The following is a 17,757-nucleotide window of genomic DNA, read 5'->3' as shown; positions in this document are numbered from 1 at the left end:
TAAGTATTCAAACAATTTATAAGAACTAACCAACACCACCCACATATAAGATTATACAGAAATGGAAGAATTTTGGCTGACTTATTGTATATAATTGTTCGGCCAAAGTGGGTGGCAGACTCTACCACTTGTAATGATTTAGAGGTTTGAAGCAATATTTTAAAATATAAATAATCTGAAAATTGGTGGTATATAAAATATATTACTGTGTTGACTAAAATAGATTTGTTATCTTTCCTCCATTTATAAGGATTCACTCATAGATTCTGTACAGAATTGCAAAGATCACTTTTTTCCTTTTCTCTTTTAATTTCTTTTCTTTTCTTTTTTTTTTTTTCAATTTGGCTGTGCCATGCAGCATGTGGGATCACAGTTCCCTGACCAGGGATCAAACCCTTGCCCCCTTCAGTGGAAGAGCAGAGTCCTGACCACTGGAATTCTCCCTTTCTCTCCCTTTAAAACTTTAATTTTTAGTGAGAATCTGATTTAGGATCAGTCTCTCTTCCTTTTTTCTCTTCTTCCCCCTGTTTTTCTTCCTGGCTTTTAAGTTTTATACATTCTTTTATTATACCTAAACCTATGATGAAAAATAGCTGGCTGAGGTAATAGCATTTAAGAATTAAGTTTGGCAGACTCACAGACATAGAGAACAGACCTGGGGTTGCCAAGGCAGGGGTTGGGGAGAGATGGAGTGCGAGGTTGGGGTCAGCAGATGCAAACTATTACATAGAGAATGGATAAACAACAAGGACTAACTGTACAGCACAGGGAACTATATTCAATATCCTGTCATAAACTATAATGGAAAAGAACATAAAAAAGAATGTATATATATATATGTATAACTGAGTCACTTTGCTCTACAGCAGAATTAATACAACATTGTAAATCAACTATGGTTTAACTTAAAAAGATAAAAGAAGTTTGGGAGAGAATGTGTAAGATGGTAGAGTAGAAAGGCCCTAAGCTCACCTCCTCTCCCTGCAGTTCACCCTGCAGACATAGATGCTGGTGGCATCTGTTTGGGGAGCTTGTTCTACCACATGGACATGGACACTGGTGCTGGCAAGGGCCATTTTGGCTCCAGTGCTGGGACACCTCAGGCTAAGTAACTAACTGGGCATGGACACAGCCCCATCCAACAGCAGACAGGCTGCCTTAAGAACCCTTGGGCCCACAGGTGCCTCTGGACCCAGTTCCACCCACCAGCGTGCAGACACCAGCTGTAAGCAAACCACAGCACTGCAGTCTGGACCAGCCATCCCACTAGAGAGCAGGCCTTTCCCAGTAGCAGGCCAACACAAGTGTCAAGAAAACTCGGGACCTGCAGAAATCTTTGTTAGGAACTGGTGCCATCCACCAGTGATCTGACACACCTGCTCTAGGACCCCTGGGGCCCAGCAACCAGAACTCAGGACCTGGTTCTGCCCACCAGTAGGCTGGTACTTGTCCTAGGACCTGACTTCACTCACCAGTGGGTGGGCAACAGCCCTGGTATCACCTGGACCCTGAATCCGCCCACCAGAGAGCCAGCACTAGCCCCAGGCTTCCCTGGGGTTCTGAAGTCAGCTGCCTCATGACCCACTTCTGCCAACCAGTGGCCAGCAGCCTCTGCACAAGCCACACCAGGTAACTAAATAGACTGGGAGCCACCAGGCCTACTGGATCACCCACATAATCAGCCTGCCACAACAGAAAGACCCAGACAGATGTCATAGGGGGGACCCCTAGAGCATATGGCTCTGGTGATGAGAGGGGAGTGTGCTGCTGGAATTCTGTCTCTTGCAAAAAAGCCCCTTCTTTAAGGTTGGGAAACATACCTACCAGACACATAAAAGTAAAAACAGCAAGTAGGAAAAATGAGGTGACAGGCGAAAATGTTCCAGATGAAGGGAAAAGATAAAACCTCAAAAAAAGAACCGAGTGAAGTGGAGATAGGAAATCTACCCAGGAAAGAGTTCTAGGTAATGACCGTAAAGATGATCAAAGAACTTGGGAGAAGAATGGATGCACAGAGTGAGAAGTTAGAAGTTTTCAACAAAGAGTCAGAAAATATAAAGAACAACTAAACAGATGCAGAATACAATAAGTGAAATGTAAAATATACTAGAAGGAATCAATAGTAAAGTAAATGATACAGAGGAATGGATCAGCAAGCTGGAAGACAGAGCAGTGGAAATTGCTGATGCTGAACAGAAAAAAGAAAAAGAATGCAAAGAAATGAGGACAGTTTAAGACACCTCTGGAACAATATGAAGCATACTAATATTTGCACTGTAAGGGTCCCAGAAGGAGAAGAGAGAAGAGAAAGGGGCTGAGAACATAACTGAAGACGTAATAGCTGAAAACTTCCCTAACCTAGGAAAAGAAGAGTTGCCAAGTGTAGGAAGTGCAGAGTTCTATAGAGGACTAAGCCAAAGAGGAACACACCAAGGCATATTGTAATTAAATTGGCAAAAACAAAAGGCAAAGAGAGAATATTAAACTCAGCAAAGGGGTAAGTGAATCCTGAGAGAGCGGCCAAGATGGTGGAGTAAAAGAACCCTAAGCTCACCTCCTGTTGTAAGGACACCAAAATCACAAAAATCTGCAGAACAACCATCATTGAAAAAGTCTGAAACCTACCAGAAAAGATCTCTACAACTAAAGACATAAAGAAGGAAGCACAACAAATCTGGTAGGAGGGGTGGAGTTGTGATATAATCAAATCTGACACTCTCTGGGTGGGCGACCCACAAACTGGGGAATAATTATATTACACAGGGTTTCCCACAGGAGTGAGAGTTCTGAGCCCCATGTCAGGCCCCCAAGTGTGGGGGTCTGACACTGGGAAGAGGAGCCCCCAGAGCATTTGGCTTTGAAGCCCAGTGGGGCTTGGTTGCAGGAGTTCCATGGGATTGGGGAAAACAGAGATTTCACTCTTATAGGGTGCACACAAAATCTCACGCACACCAGGAACAAGGGCAAAAGCTACAGTTTCATAGAAGCCTGGGACAGACCTACCTGCTGGTCTTGGAGGGTCTCCTGGGAAAGCAGGGGTGTCTCTGGCTCACTTTGGGGAGAAGGACACTGGTGGTGGACATGTCAGGGAGCATTCACCTGTGCAAGCTCTCCTGGAGGCTGACATATTGTCATTAAAGCCTGGTCCCACCCAACAGCCTGTAGGCACCAGTGCTTGGACACCTCTGGCCAAAGAAGAAACGGGGAAGGACACATCCCCACCCATAGGCAGGCAGGCTAGAGACACAGCCACCTCTAGACACACCCTAGGCATGACCCTGCCCACCAGAGGGCCAAGACCCAGCTCCACCCACCGGTGGGCAGGCACCAGCCCCTCACACCACGAAGCCTGCACAAGCCTCTAGGCCAGCCTCACCCACCAGGGGGCAGACACCAGAAGCAAGAAAACTATGGTCCTGCAGCCTGCAGATAGAATCCACAACTGCAGGCCAGACACTACCCTGGGACCAGCTGGCCCTTGGCCCTTGGGTGACGAGAGGAGAGTGGACTCCTGGGATGCATAGGGTGTTTCCTACAGAGGGCCACTTCTTCAAGGTCAAGAAATGTAACTGACCTACCACATATGTAAAAATACAAATGGCAATTTAGACACAATAAGGTGACAGAGGAATGCATTTCAGAAGAAGGAACAAGATAAAACCCCAGAAGAAGAAATAAGTGACATGAAGATAGGCAATCTTTCTGAGAAAGAGTTCAGGGTAATGATTGTAAAAATGATCAAAGAACTCGGGAGGAGAATGGATGTACAGAGTGAAAATTAAAAGTTTTTTTTTTTTTTAAACAAAGAATTAGAAAATATAAAAGCAGCGAGGGAAAAGGAACAAGTAACATACAAGGGGATTGCCTAAGGCTATCAGTTGAATTTTCAGAAGAAACTGTGAAGGCCAGGAGTCAGGGGCATGATGTATTTAAAGTGATGAAGGGGAAGAGCCTACAACCAAGAATATTCTACCCATCAAGGTTCTCTTTCAGGTGTTTGTTTGAGAGATTAAAAGTATCACAGACAAGCAAGAGCTAAGAGTTCAGCACCACCGAAACATCTTTACAACAAATATTAAAAGAACTTCTCTAAGTGAGAAAGAAAAGGTGACAACCAGAAGTATGAAAATTATGAAAGGAAAAAGTTCATCAGTAAAGGCAAACATATAGTAAAGATAGGAAGTCATCCACACAAAAAGCTAGTAGGAATATTAGAAGACAAAAGTAGTAAAATCATCCATATCCACAATAAGCAGTTAAGTGATACACAAAACAATTAAATGTAAAATCTATCAAAAACAGTAATCAGGAGGCTAGGAGAATACAAATGCAGGGTTTGTATTTTATTTGTTTACTTATTTTAAAAAATTATTTATTTTTGGCTGTGTTGGGTCTTCGTTGCTACACGCAGGCTTTCTATAGTTGTGGTGAATGGGGGCTACTCTTCATTGAGGTGTGCAGGCTTCTCATTGCAATGGCTTCTCTTGTTGCAGAGCATAGGCCCTAGGCCCACGGGGTTCAGTAGTTGTGGCTCATGGGCTTAGTTGCTCCATGGCATGTGGGATCTTCCCAGACCAGGGGTTGAACCCATGTCCCCTGCATTGGCAGATGGATTCTTAACCACTTCACCACCAGGAAAGCCCCAAATGCAGGGTTTTTATAACATGCTTGAAATTAAGAGATCAATAAACTTATAGCAATCATATATATACATATAAGTATATGTATATATAAATATATATATATTTTTATATATAAATATATATATATTTGTGTATATGCTGCCAATAAGAGACTCACTTTAGATCTAAGAAGACATAGACTGAAAATGAGGGGATGGAAAAATGTATTCCATGCAAATGGATTGAAAAGAAAGCCAGGGTAGCAATACTTATATCAGAAAAAATAGACTTTACAGTAAAGACTGTTAAAAGAGACAAAGATATTACATTATGATCATGGGATCAATCCAAGAAGAAGATATAAGAATTGTAAATATATATGCACCCAACATAGGAGCACCTAAATACATAATGCAAATATTAACAGACATGAAGGGAGAAATCAACAGTAACACAGTAATAAAGGCAGTTCTAAGAGAGATGTTTATAGCGATAGAAGTTTATTTCATCAAACAAGAAAAATCTTAGATAAACCACCTAACCTTATACCTAAAGGAGCTAGAAAAAGAAGAACAAACAAAACCCAAATTTAATTGAAGGAAATAAATCATAAAGATCAGAGCAGAAATAAATGAGAGTAAAAAAAAGAATAGAAAAGATCAGTGAAATGAGTAGCTGGTTCTTTGAAACGATATTTTAAGAATTGATAAAGGTTTGACCACAATCATCAAGAAACAGAGAGAGGGCCCAAATCAATAAAATCCAAAATGAAAAAGGAAAACTTATAACTGACACCTCAGAAATACAGAGGACCATAAGAGGCTACTAAAAGCAACTATACACCAATAAAATGGACAACATAAAGGAAATGGACAAATTCTTAGAAAGGTACAATCTGTCAAGTTGGAACTGGGAAGAAATAGAAGATATGAACAGACAAATTACCAAGAATGAAATTGCATCAGTAATTAAAAAACAAAATCAAAAAACCAACTTCCAACAAACAAAAGACCAGATGGCTTCACAGGTGGATTCTACCAAAGATTCACAGAAGAGTTAACACCTAACCTTTTCAAAGTAGTCCAAAAAAATTGTAGAGGAAGCAATGCTTCTGAACTCATTCTGTGAGGCCAGCATAACCCTGATACCAAAACCAGACAAAGATATCACAAAAAAAGAACATTACAAGCCAATATCACCGATGAACATGGATGCAAAAGTCCTCCTCAAAATATTAGCAAACTGAATCCAACAATACATCAAAAGGTTCATACACCATGATCAAATGGGATTTATTCCAGGAATGCAAGGATGGTTCAGTGTCCTCAAATCAGTCAGTGTGATATATCACATTAACAAATTGAAGAATAAAAACATATGATTGTCTCAATAGATGTAGAAAAAGGTTTTGACCATGTTCAACATCCATATATGACTCAAACTCTCCAGAAAGTGGGTATAAAGGAACATACCTCAATAAAATAAAAGCCTTATGTGAGAAACCCACAGCTAACATCATACTCAGTTGTGAAAAGCTGAAAGTATTTCCTCTAAGATCAGGGACAAGACAAGGATGCCCACTCTCACCACTTTTATTCAACATACTACTGGAAGTCCTAGCCACAGCAATCAGACAATAAAACGAAATAAAAGGAATCCAGATTGGAAAGGCAGAAGTAAAACTCTCACTGTTTGCAAATGATATGATACCATACATAGAAGATTCTAAAGACACCACTGGAAAACTACTAGAGCTCATCAATAAATTTGGTAAAGTTGAAGGATATAAAATTAATATAAACAAATCCGTCACCTTTCTATACACCTCAACAAACTATCAGAAAGAGAAACTGAGGAAACAATCCCATTTACCATCAAATTAAAAAGAATAAAATGCCTAGTCTGTACTTGGAAAACTATAAGACACTGGTGAACGAAATTGAGGACGACACAGACAGATGGAAAGATATACTGTGTTCATGAACTGGAAGGATTAATGTTTTTAAAATGACCACAGTACCCAAGGCAATCCACAGATTCAATGCAATCCCTATCAAAATATCAAGGGTGTTTATCACAGAACTAGAACAAATAATTTAAAAACTTTTATGGAAACACAAGACTCCAAATAGGCAAAACAATTTTGACAAAGAAGAACAGAACTAGATGAATCAGGCTCCCTGACGTCACACTATACTGCAAAGTTACAGTAATCAAAACAAGATGGTACTCACAATGTTCACTGCAGCTCTATTTACAATAGTCAGGACATGGAAGCAACCTAAGTGTCCATCAGCAGAAGAATGGGTAAAGAAGATGTGGCACATATATACAATGGACTATTAGCCATAAAAAGAAATGAAATTGAGTTATTTGTAATGAGGTGGATGGACCTAGAGTCTGTCATACAGAGTGAAGTAAGTCAGAAAGAGAAAAACAGATACCATATGGTAATACATATATATGGATCTAAAAAAAAAAAAAGGTTCTGAAGAACCTAGGGGCAGGACAGGAATAAAGACCCAGACATAGAGAATGGACTTGAGGACACAGGCGGGGGAAGGATAAGCTGGGACGAAGTGAGAGAGTGGCATGGACTTATATATACTACCAAATGTAAAATAGATAGCTAATAGGAAGCAGCCACATAGCACAGGGAGATCAGCTTGGTGCTCTGTAACCACCTAGAGGGGTGGGATAGGAGGGTGGGAGAGAGATGCAAGAGGGAGGAGATATGGGGATATATGCATATGTATAGCTGATTCACTTTGTTATAAAGCAGAAACTAAGACACCATTGTAAAGCAAATATACTCCAATAAAGATGTTATAAAAACCCACAAACAAACAAAACAAAACAATATGGTACTGATACAAAAACAGACACACAGATCCATGGAACAGATTAGAGAGTCCAGAAATAAACCTGAGCTTATATTGTCAAATTCATCTACAGCAAAGGAGGCAAGAGTATACAGTGGAGAAGACAGTTTCTTCAATAAGTGGTGCTGGCAAAACTGGACAGCTACATTTAAAAGAATGAAATTAGAATACTCTCTAACACTGTACACAAAAATAAACTCAAAATGGATTAAAGGCCTAAATATCAATGTAACACCAGAAACCATAAAACTCCTACAAGAAAAGATAGGCAGAACACTCTTTGACACAAATGATAGCAATAGTTTTATGGATCTGTCTCCTAAAACAAAAGAAATAAAAACCAGCATAAATAGATGAGAGCTAATTAATCTGAAAAGCTTTTGCATGGCAAAGGAAGCCATCGACAAACTGAAAAGACAACCTACTGAATGGGAGAAAATATTTGCAAATTATGTGACTGATAAGGGGCTAATATACAGAATACATAAATAGCTCATACAACTCAACATCAAAAAACAAAAACCCTGGCACTTCCCTGGTGGTCTAGTGACTAAGACTCTGTGCTTGCAGTGCAGGGGGCCCAGGATTGATCCCTGGTCAGGGAACTAGATCCCACATGCATGCTGCAACTAAAGATCCCACATGCCACAATGAAGGTCCTGCATGCTGCAACTAAGACCCGGTGCAGCCTAAGTAAATAAATAAATATTAAAAACAAAAAACAAAAACCCCAATTTAAAAATAGGCAAAAGACCTGAATAAGCTTTTTCCTAAAGATGACCTACAGATGGCCAACAGGCACATGAAAATATACTCAACATCATTAGTCCTCAGAGAAATGAAAATCAAAACCACAATGAGATATCACCTCACACCTGTCAGAATGGCTGTCATCAAAAGGAACACAATGACAGAACATGTATATGTGTATATAACTGAGTCACTTTGCTGTGCAGAAGAAATTAACATGTAAATCAAGTATACTTCAATAAAATTTTTAAAAAAATAATAAAAAAAGAAAATGTAGGAAAAAGAAGGAACACAATAACAAATGTTGGTGAGAATGTGGAGAAAACAGGCCCCACATACACTGTTGGTGGGAAGGTAAATTGGTGCAGACACTATGGAAAACAGTATGGAGGTTTCTCAAAAAAACTAAAACCTACCATGTGACCCAGCAGTTTCACTCCTGGGTATTTATCTGAAGAAAAAAAAAAAAAAGAAAACGCTAATTCAAAAAGATACATGCAGACCAGTGTTCATAGCAACATTATTTATAATTGCCAAGATATGGAAGCAACCTAAGTTTCCATCAGGAGATGAATGGATAAAGAAGATGTGGTACATTTATACAATGGAATATTATTCAGCTATAAAAAAAAATGAAATTCAGGAAAAACCAGAACGAACTTTTTGGCCAATCCAGTAGTTTGTGTCATCTTTGTATTAACCTCTTAATTATTCCTCCATGGTAGATGAAGAGAGGGGAAGGTAGTAGGTGTCCATGCTGTGGGTGGTGGCTCCTCATGTTGGCCTCTCTTGGGGTCATCTGTGAAGAGCCCTGGGCGCTCTGGAGAAGCAGTGCTGAGCACGGAGACCCTGCCCCCTCCCCTCTCATTCCAGCCTTAAGGGAGCAGTTGAGCCTGTGTGAGCAGGTGTGTAATCCTGAGCTTTAGTCGGCTGGAGTCTGTCCCCCTTCTCTCCTACCTCCTGTCCCTGCTTTTCTCCTTTTTCTCTACCCATTCCTCTCTCTTGTCTTTTCTTCCTTCTCATCTGTTATTGGTAATCAGTTTACCCAGAGGGCTTCCTCCTTTTCTATAACCCAAACACTTTTTCCTGAAAGTGTCCCCTTGGGAGAGGAAGACACTGTGTGGGTGTGAGGGTGACCCACACGGGGGCACAGTTGCTCTCAGCCATCTTCATAAATTGTGGTGACAAAAGGCATCCCTTTCTGAAATGCCTTGGATAAAATATTTGAATTGTAGTAATGTGATGTAAGTTGTATACATGCACTTAAGATATATGAATATGCCTATATGGATATCAGAAATATTTCCCATTATCTTATTGGAGACCCTTTTAGAGATTATCTTTTTTTTAAAAATTATTATTAACATATTAGGAAGTGCCTTTGTCATTGAACCAATATCAATACATTATTATTACCTAAGGTCCATACTTGATTCAGATTCCCTTAGTTTTTTTTTTCTTTTTTTTATAATAATAGCTAACATTTATTGGGTGTTCATAATACACTACCCACTGTGCTAAGTAACTTATAGGCTTTATCTCATTTGTCACAACCATCAGAGATAAGGCACCATTATTATTTCCACTTCAAGGAAGGGAGATTTAATATTGGAAGGTTATGGAATTCTTTTTTATTTTTTTAAACAGCAGCTTCTTATTAGTCATCAATTTTATACACATCAGTGTATACATGTCAACCCCAAGCGCCCAATTCATCACACCCCCACTCCCACCCTCCCCACAGCTTTCCCCCCTTGGTGTCCATACGTTTGTTCTCTACATTTGTGTCTCAATTTCTGCCCTGAAAACTGGTTCATCTGTACCATTTTTCTAGGTTCCATATATATGTGTTAATATACGATATTTGTTTTTCTCGTTCTGACTTACTTCACTCTGTATGACAGTCTCTAGATCCATCCACATCTCAACAAATGACCCAATTTCGTTCCTTTTTATGGCTGAGTAATATTCCATTGTATATATGTACCACATCTTCTTTATCCATTCATCTGTCGATGGGCATTTAGGTTGCTTCCATGACCTGGCTATTGGAAATAGTGCTGCAGTGAACATTGGGGTGCATGTGTCTTTTTGAATTGTGGTTTTCTCTGGGTATATGCCCAGTAGTGGGATTGCTGGATCATATGGTAATTCTATTTTTAGTCTTTTAAGGAACCTCCATACTGTTCTCCATAGTGGCTGTATCAGTTTACATTACCACCAACAGAGCAAGAGGACTCACTTTTCTCCACATTTGTTGTTTGTAGATTTTCTGATGAAGCCCATTCTAACTGGTGTGAGGTGATACCTCATTGTAGTTTTGATTTACATTTCTCTAATAATTAGTGATGTTGAGCAGCTTTTCATGTGCTTCTTGGCTATCTGTGTGTCTTCTTTGGAGAAATATCTATTTAGGTCTTCTGCCCATTTTTGGATTGGATTGCTTGTTTTTTTTTTAAATTGACCTGCATGAGCTGTTTATATATTTTAGAGATTAATCCTTTGTCCGATGATTCGTTTGCAAATATTTTCTCCCATTCTGAGGGTTGTCTTTTCGTCTTCTTTATGGTTTCCTTTGCTGTCCAAAAGCTTTTAAGTTTCATTAGGTCCCATTTGTTTATTTTGGGTTTTATTTCCATTAGTCTAGGAGATGGATCAAAAAAGATGTTGCTGTGATTTATGTCAAAGAGCGTACTTCCTATGTTTTCCTCTAAGAGTTTTATAGTGTCTGGTCTTGCATTTAGGTCTCTAATCCATTTTGAGTTTATATTTGTGTATGGTATTAGGGAGTGTTCTAATTTCATTCTTTTACATGTAGCTGTCCAGTTTTCCCAGCACCACTTATTGAAGAGACTGTCTTTTCTCCATTGTATATCCTTGTCTCCTTTGTCATAGATTAGTTGACCATAGGTGCGTGGGTTTACCTCTGGGCTTTCTCTCTTGTTCCATTCATCTGTGTTGCTGTTTTTGTGCCAGTACCATATTGTCTTGATTACTGTAGCTTTGTAGTATAGTCTGAAGTCAGGGAGTCTGATTCCTCCAGCTCCGTTTTTTTCCCTCAAGACTGCTTTGACTAGTCGGGGTCTTTTGTGTCTCCATGCAAATTTTAAGATTTTTTGTTCTAGTTCTGTAAAAATTGCCATTGGTAATTCGACGGGGATTGCATTGAATCTGTAGATTGCTTTGGGTAGTATAGTCATTTTCACAATATTGATTCTTCCAATCCAAGAGCCTGGTATATCTCTCCATGTGTTGGTAACATCTTTAATTTCTCTCATCAGTGTCTTATACTTTTCTGAATACAGGTCTTTTGTCTCCCTAGGTAGGTTTATTCCTAGGTATTTTATTCTTTTTTTTGCAATGGTAAATGGGAATGTTTCCATAATTTCTCTTTCAGTTTTTTCATCATTAGTGTATAGGAATGCCAGAGATTTCTGTGCATTAATTTTGTATCCTGCAACTTTACCAAATTCATTGATTAGGTCTAGTAGTTTTCTGGTGGCATCTTTAGGATTCTCTATGTATAGTATCATGTCATCTGCAAACAGTGACAGTTTTACTTCTTCTTTTCCAATTTGTATTCCTTTTATTTCTTTTTCTTCTCTGATTTCCGAGGCTAGGACTTCCAAAACTATGTTGAATAACAGTGGTGAGAGTGGACATCCTTGTCTTGTTCCTGAACTTAGAGGAAATGCTTTCAGTTTTTCATCATTGAGAATGATGTTTGCTGTGGGTTTGGCCTATATGGGCTTTATTATGTTGAGGTTGGTTCCCTCTATGCCCACTTTCTGGAGACTTTTTATCATAAATCGGTGTTGATTTTTGTCAGAAGCGTTTCCTGCATCTACTGAGATGATCATATGGTTTTTATTCTTCAGATTGTTAATATGGTGTATCACATTGATTGATTTGCGTATATTGAAGAATCCTTGCATCCCTGGGATAAATCCCACTTGGTCATGGTGTTTGATCCTTTTCATGTGTAGTTGGATTCCGTTTGGTAGTATTTTGTTCAGGATTTTTTCATCTATATTCATCAGTGATGTTGGTCTGTAATTTTCTTTTTTTGTAGTATGTTTGTCTGGTTTTGGTATCAGGCTGAGGTGGCCTCATAGAATGTGTTTGGGAGTGTCGTTCCTGCGCGATTTTTTGGTAGAGTTTGAGAAGGATGGGTGTTAGCTCTTCTGTAAATGTTTGATAGAATTCACCCTTGAAGCCATGTGGTCCTGGACTTCTGTTTTTTGGAAGATTTTTAATCAGAGTTTCAATTTCATTATGTGTGATTGGTCTGTTCATATTTTTTATTTCTTCCTGGTTCAGTCTTGGAAGGTTATACCTGTCTCAGAATTTGTCCATTTCTTCCAGGTTGTCCATTTTATTGGCATAGAATTGCTTGTAGTAGTCTCTTAGGATGCTTTGTATTTCTGTGTTGTCTGTTGTAAGTTCCCCTTTTTCATTCTAATTTTATTGATTTGAGTCCTCTCCCTCTTTTTCTTGATGAGTCTGGTTAAAGGTTTATCAACTTTTTTTATCTTCTCAAAGAACCAACTTTTAGTTTTATTGATCTTTGCTATTGTTTCCTTTGTTCTTATTTCATTTATTTCTGCTCTGATCTTTATGATTTCTTTCGTTCTGCTGACTTTGGGTTTTGTTTGTTCTTCTTTCTCTAGTTTCTTTAGGTGTAAGGTTAAATTATTTGTTTTAGATTTTTCTTGTTTCTTGAGGTAGGCTTGTATAGCTATAAACTTCCTTCTTAGAACTGCTTTTGTTGCATCCCATGGATTTTGGGTCGCCATGTTTTCATTGTCATTTGTCTCTAGGTATCTTTTGACTTCCTCTTTGTTTTCTTCAGTGATCTCTTGGTTATTTAGTAATGTATTGTTTAGCTTCCATGTGTTTGTGTTTTTTATGTTTTTTTCCCCTGAAATTCATTTCTAATCTCATAGTGTTGTGGTCAGAGAAGATGCTTGATATGATTTCAATTTCCTTAAATTTACTGAGGCTTGATTTGTGACCCAAGATGTGATCTATCCTGTAGAATGTCCCATGAGCACTTGAGAAGAAAGTGTAATGGGCTGTTTTTTGATGGAATGTCCTATGAATATCAAATAAATCTATCTGGTCTATTGTGTCATTTAAAGCTTCTCTTTCCTTATTTATTTTCATTTTGGATGATCTGTCTATTGTTGTAAGTGAGGTGTTAATGTCCCCCAGTATTATTGTTTTACTGTCGATTTCCTCTTTTACAGCTGTTAGCATTTGCCTTATGTATTGAGGTGCTCCTATGTTGGGTGCATGTATATTTATAATTCTTATATCTCCTTCTTGGATTGATCCCTTTGATCATTATGTAGTGTCCTTCCTTTTCTCTTGTAACTTTTTTTTTTTTTTTTTTTGTGGTACGTGGGCCTCTCACAGTTGTGGCCTCTCCCATTGCAGAGCACAGGCTCCGGATGTGCAGGTTCAGAGGGCATGGCTCATGGACCCAGCCGCACTGTGGCATGTGGGATCCGCCCAGACCAGGGCATGAACCCGTATCCCCTGCATCGGCAGGTAGACTCTCAACCACTGCATCACCACAGAAGCCCCCAACATTCTTTATTTTAAAGTCTATTTTATCTGATATGAGTATTGCTCCTCCAGCTTTCTTTTGATTTCCATTTGCATGGAATATCTTTTTCCATCCCCTCACCTTCAGGCTGTAAGTGTCCCTAGGTCTGAAGTGGGTCTCTTGTAGACAGCATATATATGGGTCTTTTTTTGGTATCCATTCCGCAAGCCTGTGTCTTTTGGTTGGAGCATTTAATCCATTCACATTTAAGGTAATTATCGATATGTATGTTTGTATGACCATTTCCTTAAATGTTTTGGGTTTGTTTTTGTAGGCCCTTTTCTTCTCTTGTGTTTCTCACTTAGAGAAGTTCCTTTAACATTTGTTGTAGAGCTGGATTGGTGGTGCTGAATTCTCTTAGCTTTTGCTTGGCTGTAAAGCTTTTGATTTCTCCATTGAATCTGAATGAGATCCTTGCCGGGTAGCGTAATCTTGGTTGTAGGTTCTTCCCTTTCATCACTTTAAGTATATCATACCACTCCTATCTGGCTTGTAGAGTTTCTGCTGAGAAATCAGCTGTTAACCTTATGGGAGTTCCCTTGTATATTATTTTTTGTTTTTCTCTTGCTGCTTTCAATAATTTTTTTAAAATTTGTTTATTTTTGGCTGCGTTGGGTCTTCATTGCTGCACGTGGGCTTCCTCTAGTTGCAGTGAGCTGGGGGCTACTCTCCGTTGTGGTGTGCGGGCTTCCCATTGCGCTGGCTTCTTTTGTTGCAGAGCACAGGCTCTAGGCATGTGGGCTCAGTAGTTGTGGCTCATGGGCTCTAGAGCGCAAGCTCAGTAGTTGTGGCGCACGGGCTTAGTTGCTCCGTGGCATGTGGTATCTTCTCGGACCAGGGCTCGAACCCGTGTCCCTTGCATTGGCAGGTGGATTCTTAACCACTGTGCCACCAGGGAAGCCCAATAATTTTTCTTTGTCTTTAATTTTTGCCAATTTGATCACTATGTGTCTCGGCATGTTTCTCCTTGGGTTTACACTGTATGGGAATCGCTTCACCTCCTGGACTTGGGTGACTATTTCCTTACCCATGTTAGGGAAGTTTACAACTGTAATCTCTTCAAATATTTTCTCGGGTCCTTTCTCTCTCTCTTCTCCTTCTGGGACCCCTGTAATGCGAATGTTGTTGCGTTTAATGTTGTCCCAGAGTTCTGTTAGGCTGTCTTCATTTCTTTTCATTCTTTTTCTTTATTCTGTTCCGCAGCAGTGAATTCCACCATTCTGTCTTCCAGGTCACTTATCTGTTCTTCTACCTCAGTTATTCTGCTGTTGATTCCTTCTAGTGTAGTTTTCCTTTCAGTTAATGTATTGTTCTTCTCTGTTTGTTTGTTCTTTAATTCTTCTAGCTCTTTGTTAAACATTTCTTGCATCTTCTCGATCTTTGCCTCCATTCTTTTTCCTACATCCTGGAGCATCTTCACTATCATTATTCTGAATTCTTTTTCTGGAAGGTTTCCTATCTGCACTTCATTTAGTTGTATTTCGGGGGTTTTATCTTGTTCCTTCATCTGGTACATAGCCCTCTGCCTTTTCATCTTGTCTATCTTTCTGTGAATGTGGTTTTTGTTCCACAGGTCGCAGGATTGTAGTTCTTCTTGCTTCTGCTGTCTGCCCTCTGGTGGATGAGGCTATCTAAGAGGTCTGAGAAAGTTTCCTGATGGGAGGGACTGGTGGTGGGTAGAGCTGGCTGTTGCTCTGGTGGGCAGAGCTCAGTAAAACTTTAATCCACTTGTATGCTGATGGGTGGGGCTGGGTTCCCTCCCTGTTGGTTGTTTGGCCTGAGGCAACGCAACATTGGAACCTACCTGGGCTCTTTCTTGGGGCTAATGGTAGACTCTGGGAGGGCTCATGCCAAGGAGTACTTCCCAGAACTTCTGCTGCCAGTGTCCCCATCCCCTCGTTAAGCCACAGCCACCACCCGTCTCCACAGGAGATCATCCAACACCAGCAGGTAGGTCTGGTTCAGTCTTCTATGGGGTCACTGCTCCTTCCCCTGGGTTCTGAAGCACACAGTACTTTGTGTGTGCCCTCCAAGAGTGGAGTCTGTGTTTCCCCCAGTCCTGTCAAAGTCCTGCAATCAAATCCCACAAGCCTTCAAAGTCTGATTCTCTAGGAATTCCTCCTCCCATTGCCGGACCCCCAGCTTGGGAAGCCTGACGTGGGGCTCAGAACCTTCATTCCAGTGGGTGGACTTCTGTGGTATAAGTGTTCTCCAGTCTGTGAGTCACCCACCCAGTAGTTATGGGATTTGATTTTATTGTGATTGCTACCCTCCTACAATCTCATTGCGGCTTCTCCTTTGTCTTTGCATGTGGGGTATCTTTTTTGGTGAGTTCCAGTGTCTTCCTGTCAATGATTTTCCAGCAGCTAGTTGTGATTCTGGTGTTCTCACAAGAGGGAATGAAAGCATGTCCTTCTTTTCCGCCATCTTGGTTCAGGCTCCCAAGCTCGCAATCCCTGCTCACATATTGTAGCTCTCTCTGGGACACTTCTCCACCTCTTAGAGATTACCTTTTAAAGGTTGTGATTAACTGTAAAACTCAGGATTTAAAATGTCTTTAGGGAACGTCCTAGTAGCAGATGTTACTGGGCAGGAAGAGAGTAGCCTATGGTGGCATTATGTGGGTCTGTCACTCAGTCTCTTCTTCCCTCTTCTCAGCGGTCTGCCGGTCTTCCATGATTTCATTCGAAGATTAGACAGGGGCCTTCGGACTTCATGGTTACGTGTGTAAACTAATTTGAAATCCGAGGATGGAAAAGCAGGGACCAGTGGAAGTAGTAATAGTGTCTTTCCATGGAGGGAGCGTTTAGAAGTATTATAACAAACAAATACATTTTGCTTAATTTTGTAAGACCAGTTTTTGGTATTTTGAGTATTCCTTATTTTATATTTAACTGTGATGTCTCTGTTGCCCCTCAGGAAGTTTGTGACATGAAATCTGAGGGTCAGGCCACTGTCATTCAGCAGCTGGAGCAGACCATTGAGGATCTGAGGACCAAAATAGCTGAGCTAGAGAAGCAGTACCCGGCTGCAGACCTGGAGGCGGCCACCTCTGGAGACACGTGTCTGCGAGCTCTCAGTTTGGGAGAAAAGGAAGTAGGGCATGAAAGGATTTTACAGGCAAAGTCCATCCAGACGTCCCCGACAGAGGAGGGTGGGACACTGACACATCCTCTCATGGGTGCCCTGCCTGAGGCCACGAGTGGAGACTCAGCCGGGCTGTCCTCACCTCCCGGACCTCAGAACAAGTTCTGCGCAGAGATTTCTTTGGTTGTGTCTCCAAGGCGAATATCAGTTCAGCTCGATGCACATCCATCCCTCCAGGCTCCACCACCCACGTTACTGCCCTGGTCCGACAGTCAAGGACAGGCGAGCTCACAGCCTTCCCATCCTTATTTTCACACGGAGTTTGAAACCAGCCACGAGCACTCTGCTTTCCCCTCCTCTGAAAACAGCCATGACATCCCTACTGCACTGCCTCTGTCTCCCAAGTTCTCCCACCAGATGCCTGGTCTGGGCACCGTGGCTCCTCCACGGACCCCACCCCATGTCGTGCCTGAGCCTGCACTTCCCAGCCCACCGTGCCCCTCACCTCCTCCTCCGCCTGGTCCAGAGATGCTGCCACCCCCTCCCCTACCTTTGCCTGGTGAGGGAATTCCTTCCGTCCCCCCTCTTCCCACAGTAGGAATTCCGCCTGCCCCCCCTCTTCCCACAGTGGGAATTCCTCCTGCCCCCCCTCTTCCCAGTGTGGGAATTCCTCCCGCCCCCCCTCTTACCAGTGTGGGAATTCCTCCCGCCCCCCCTCTTCCCAGTGAAGGAATTCCTCCCGCCCCCCCTCTTCCCGCTGTGGGAATTCCTCCCGCCCCCCCTCTTCCCGGTGTGGGAATTCCTC

The 17,757-nt window shown here is 41.1% G+C and overlaps 1 protein-coding gene across 1 annotated transcript in view; it reads left to right on the top strand.

The window, feature by feature from the left end:
• Positions 1–17,757, top strand: part of FMN2 (formin 2) — a 313,404-nt gene that overhangs the window by 108,078 nt on the left and 187,569 nt on the right. The window contains 2 exon segments of the mRNA XM_027094056.1: positions 16,785–17,754; position 17,757. The exon segment at position 17,757 is cut by the window's right edge and continues 379 nt beyond it. Coding sequence (XP_026949857.1) covers positions 16,785–17,754; position 17,757 — 971 coding nt within the window.

The sequence above is a fragment of the Aethalodelphis obliquidens genome, unplaced genomic scaffold (genome assembly GCF_003676395.1).
Source record: "Aethalodelphis obliquidens isolate GAN/ISIS:26980383/991018 unplaced genomic scaffold, ASM367639v1 scaffold87, whole genome shotgun sequence".
Taxonomy (NCBI): Eukaryota; Metazoa; Chordata; class Mammalia; order Artiodactyla; family Delphinidae; genus Aethalodelphis; species Aethalodelphis obliquidens.
The sequence above is the reverse complement of the archived record's forward strand: the minus strand, read 5'-3'. Positions and strand labels throughout refer to the sequence as shown.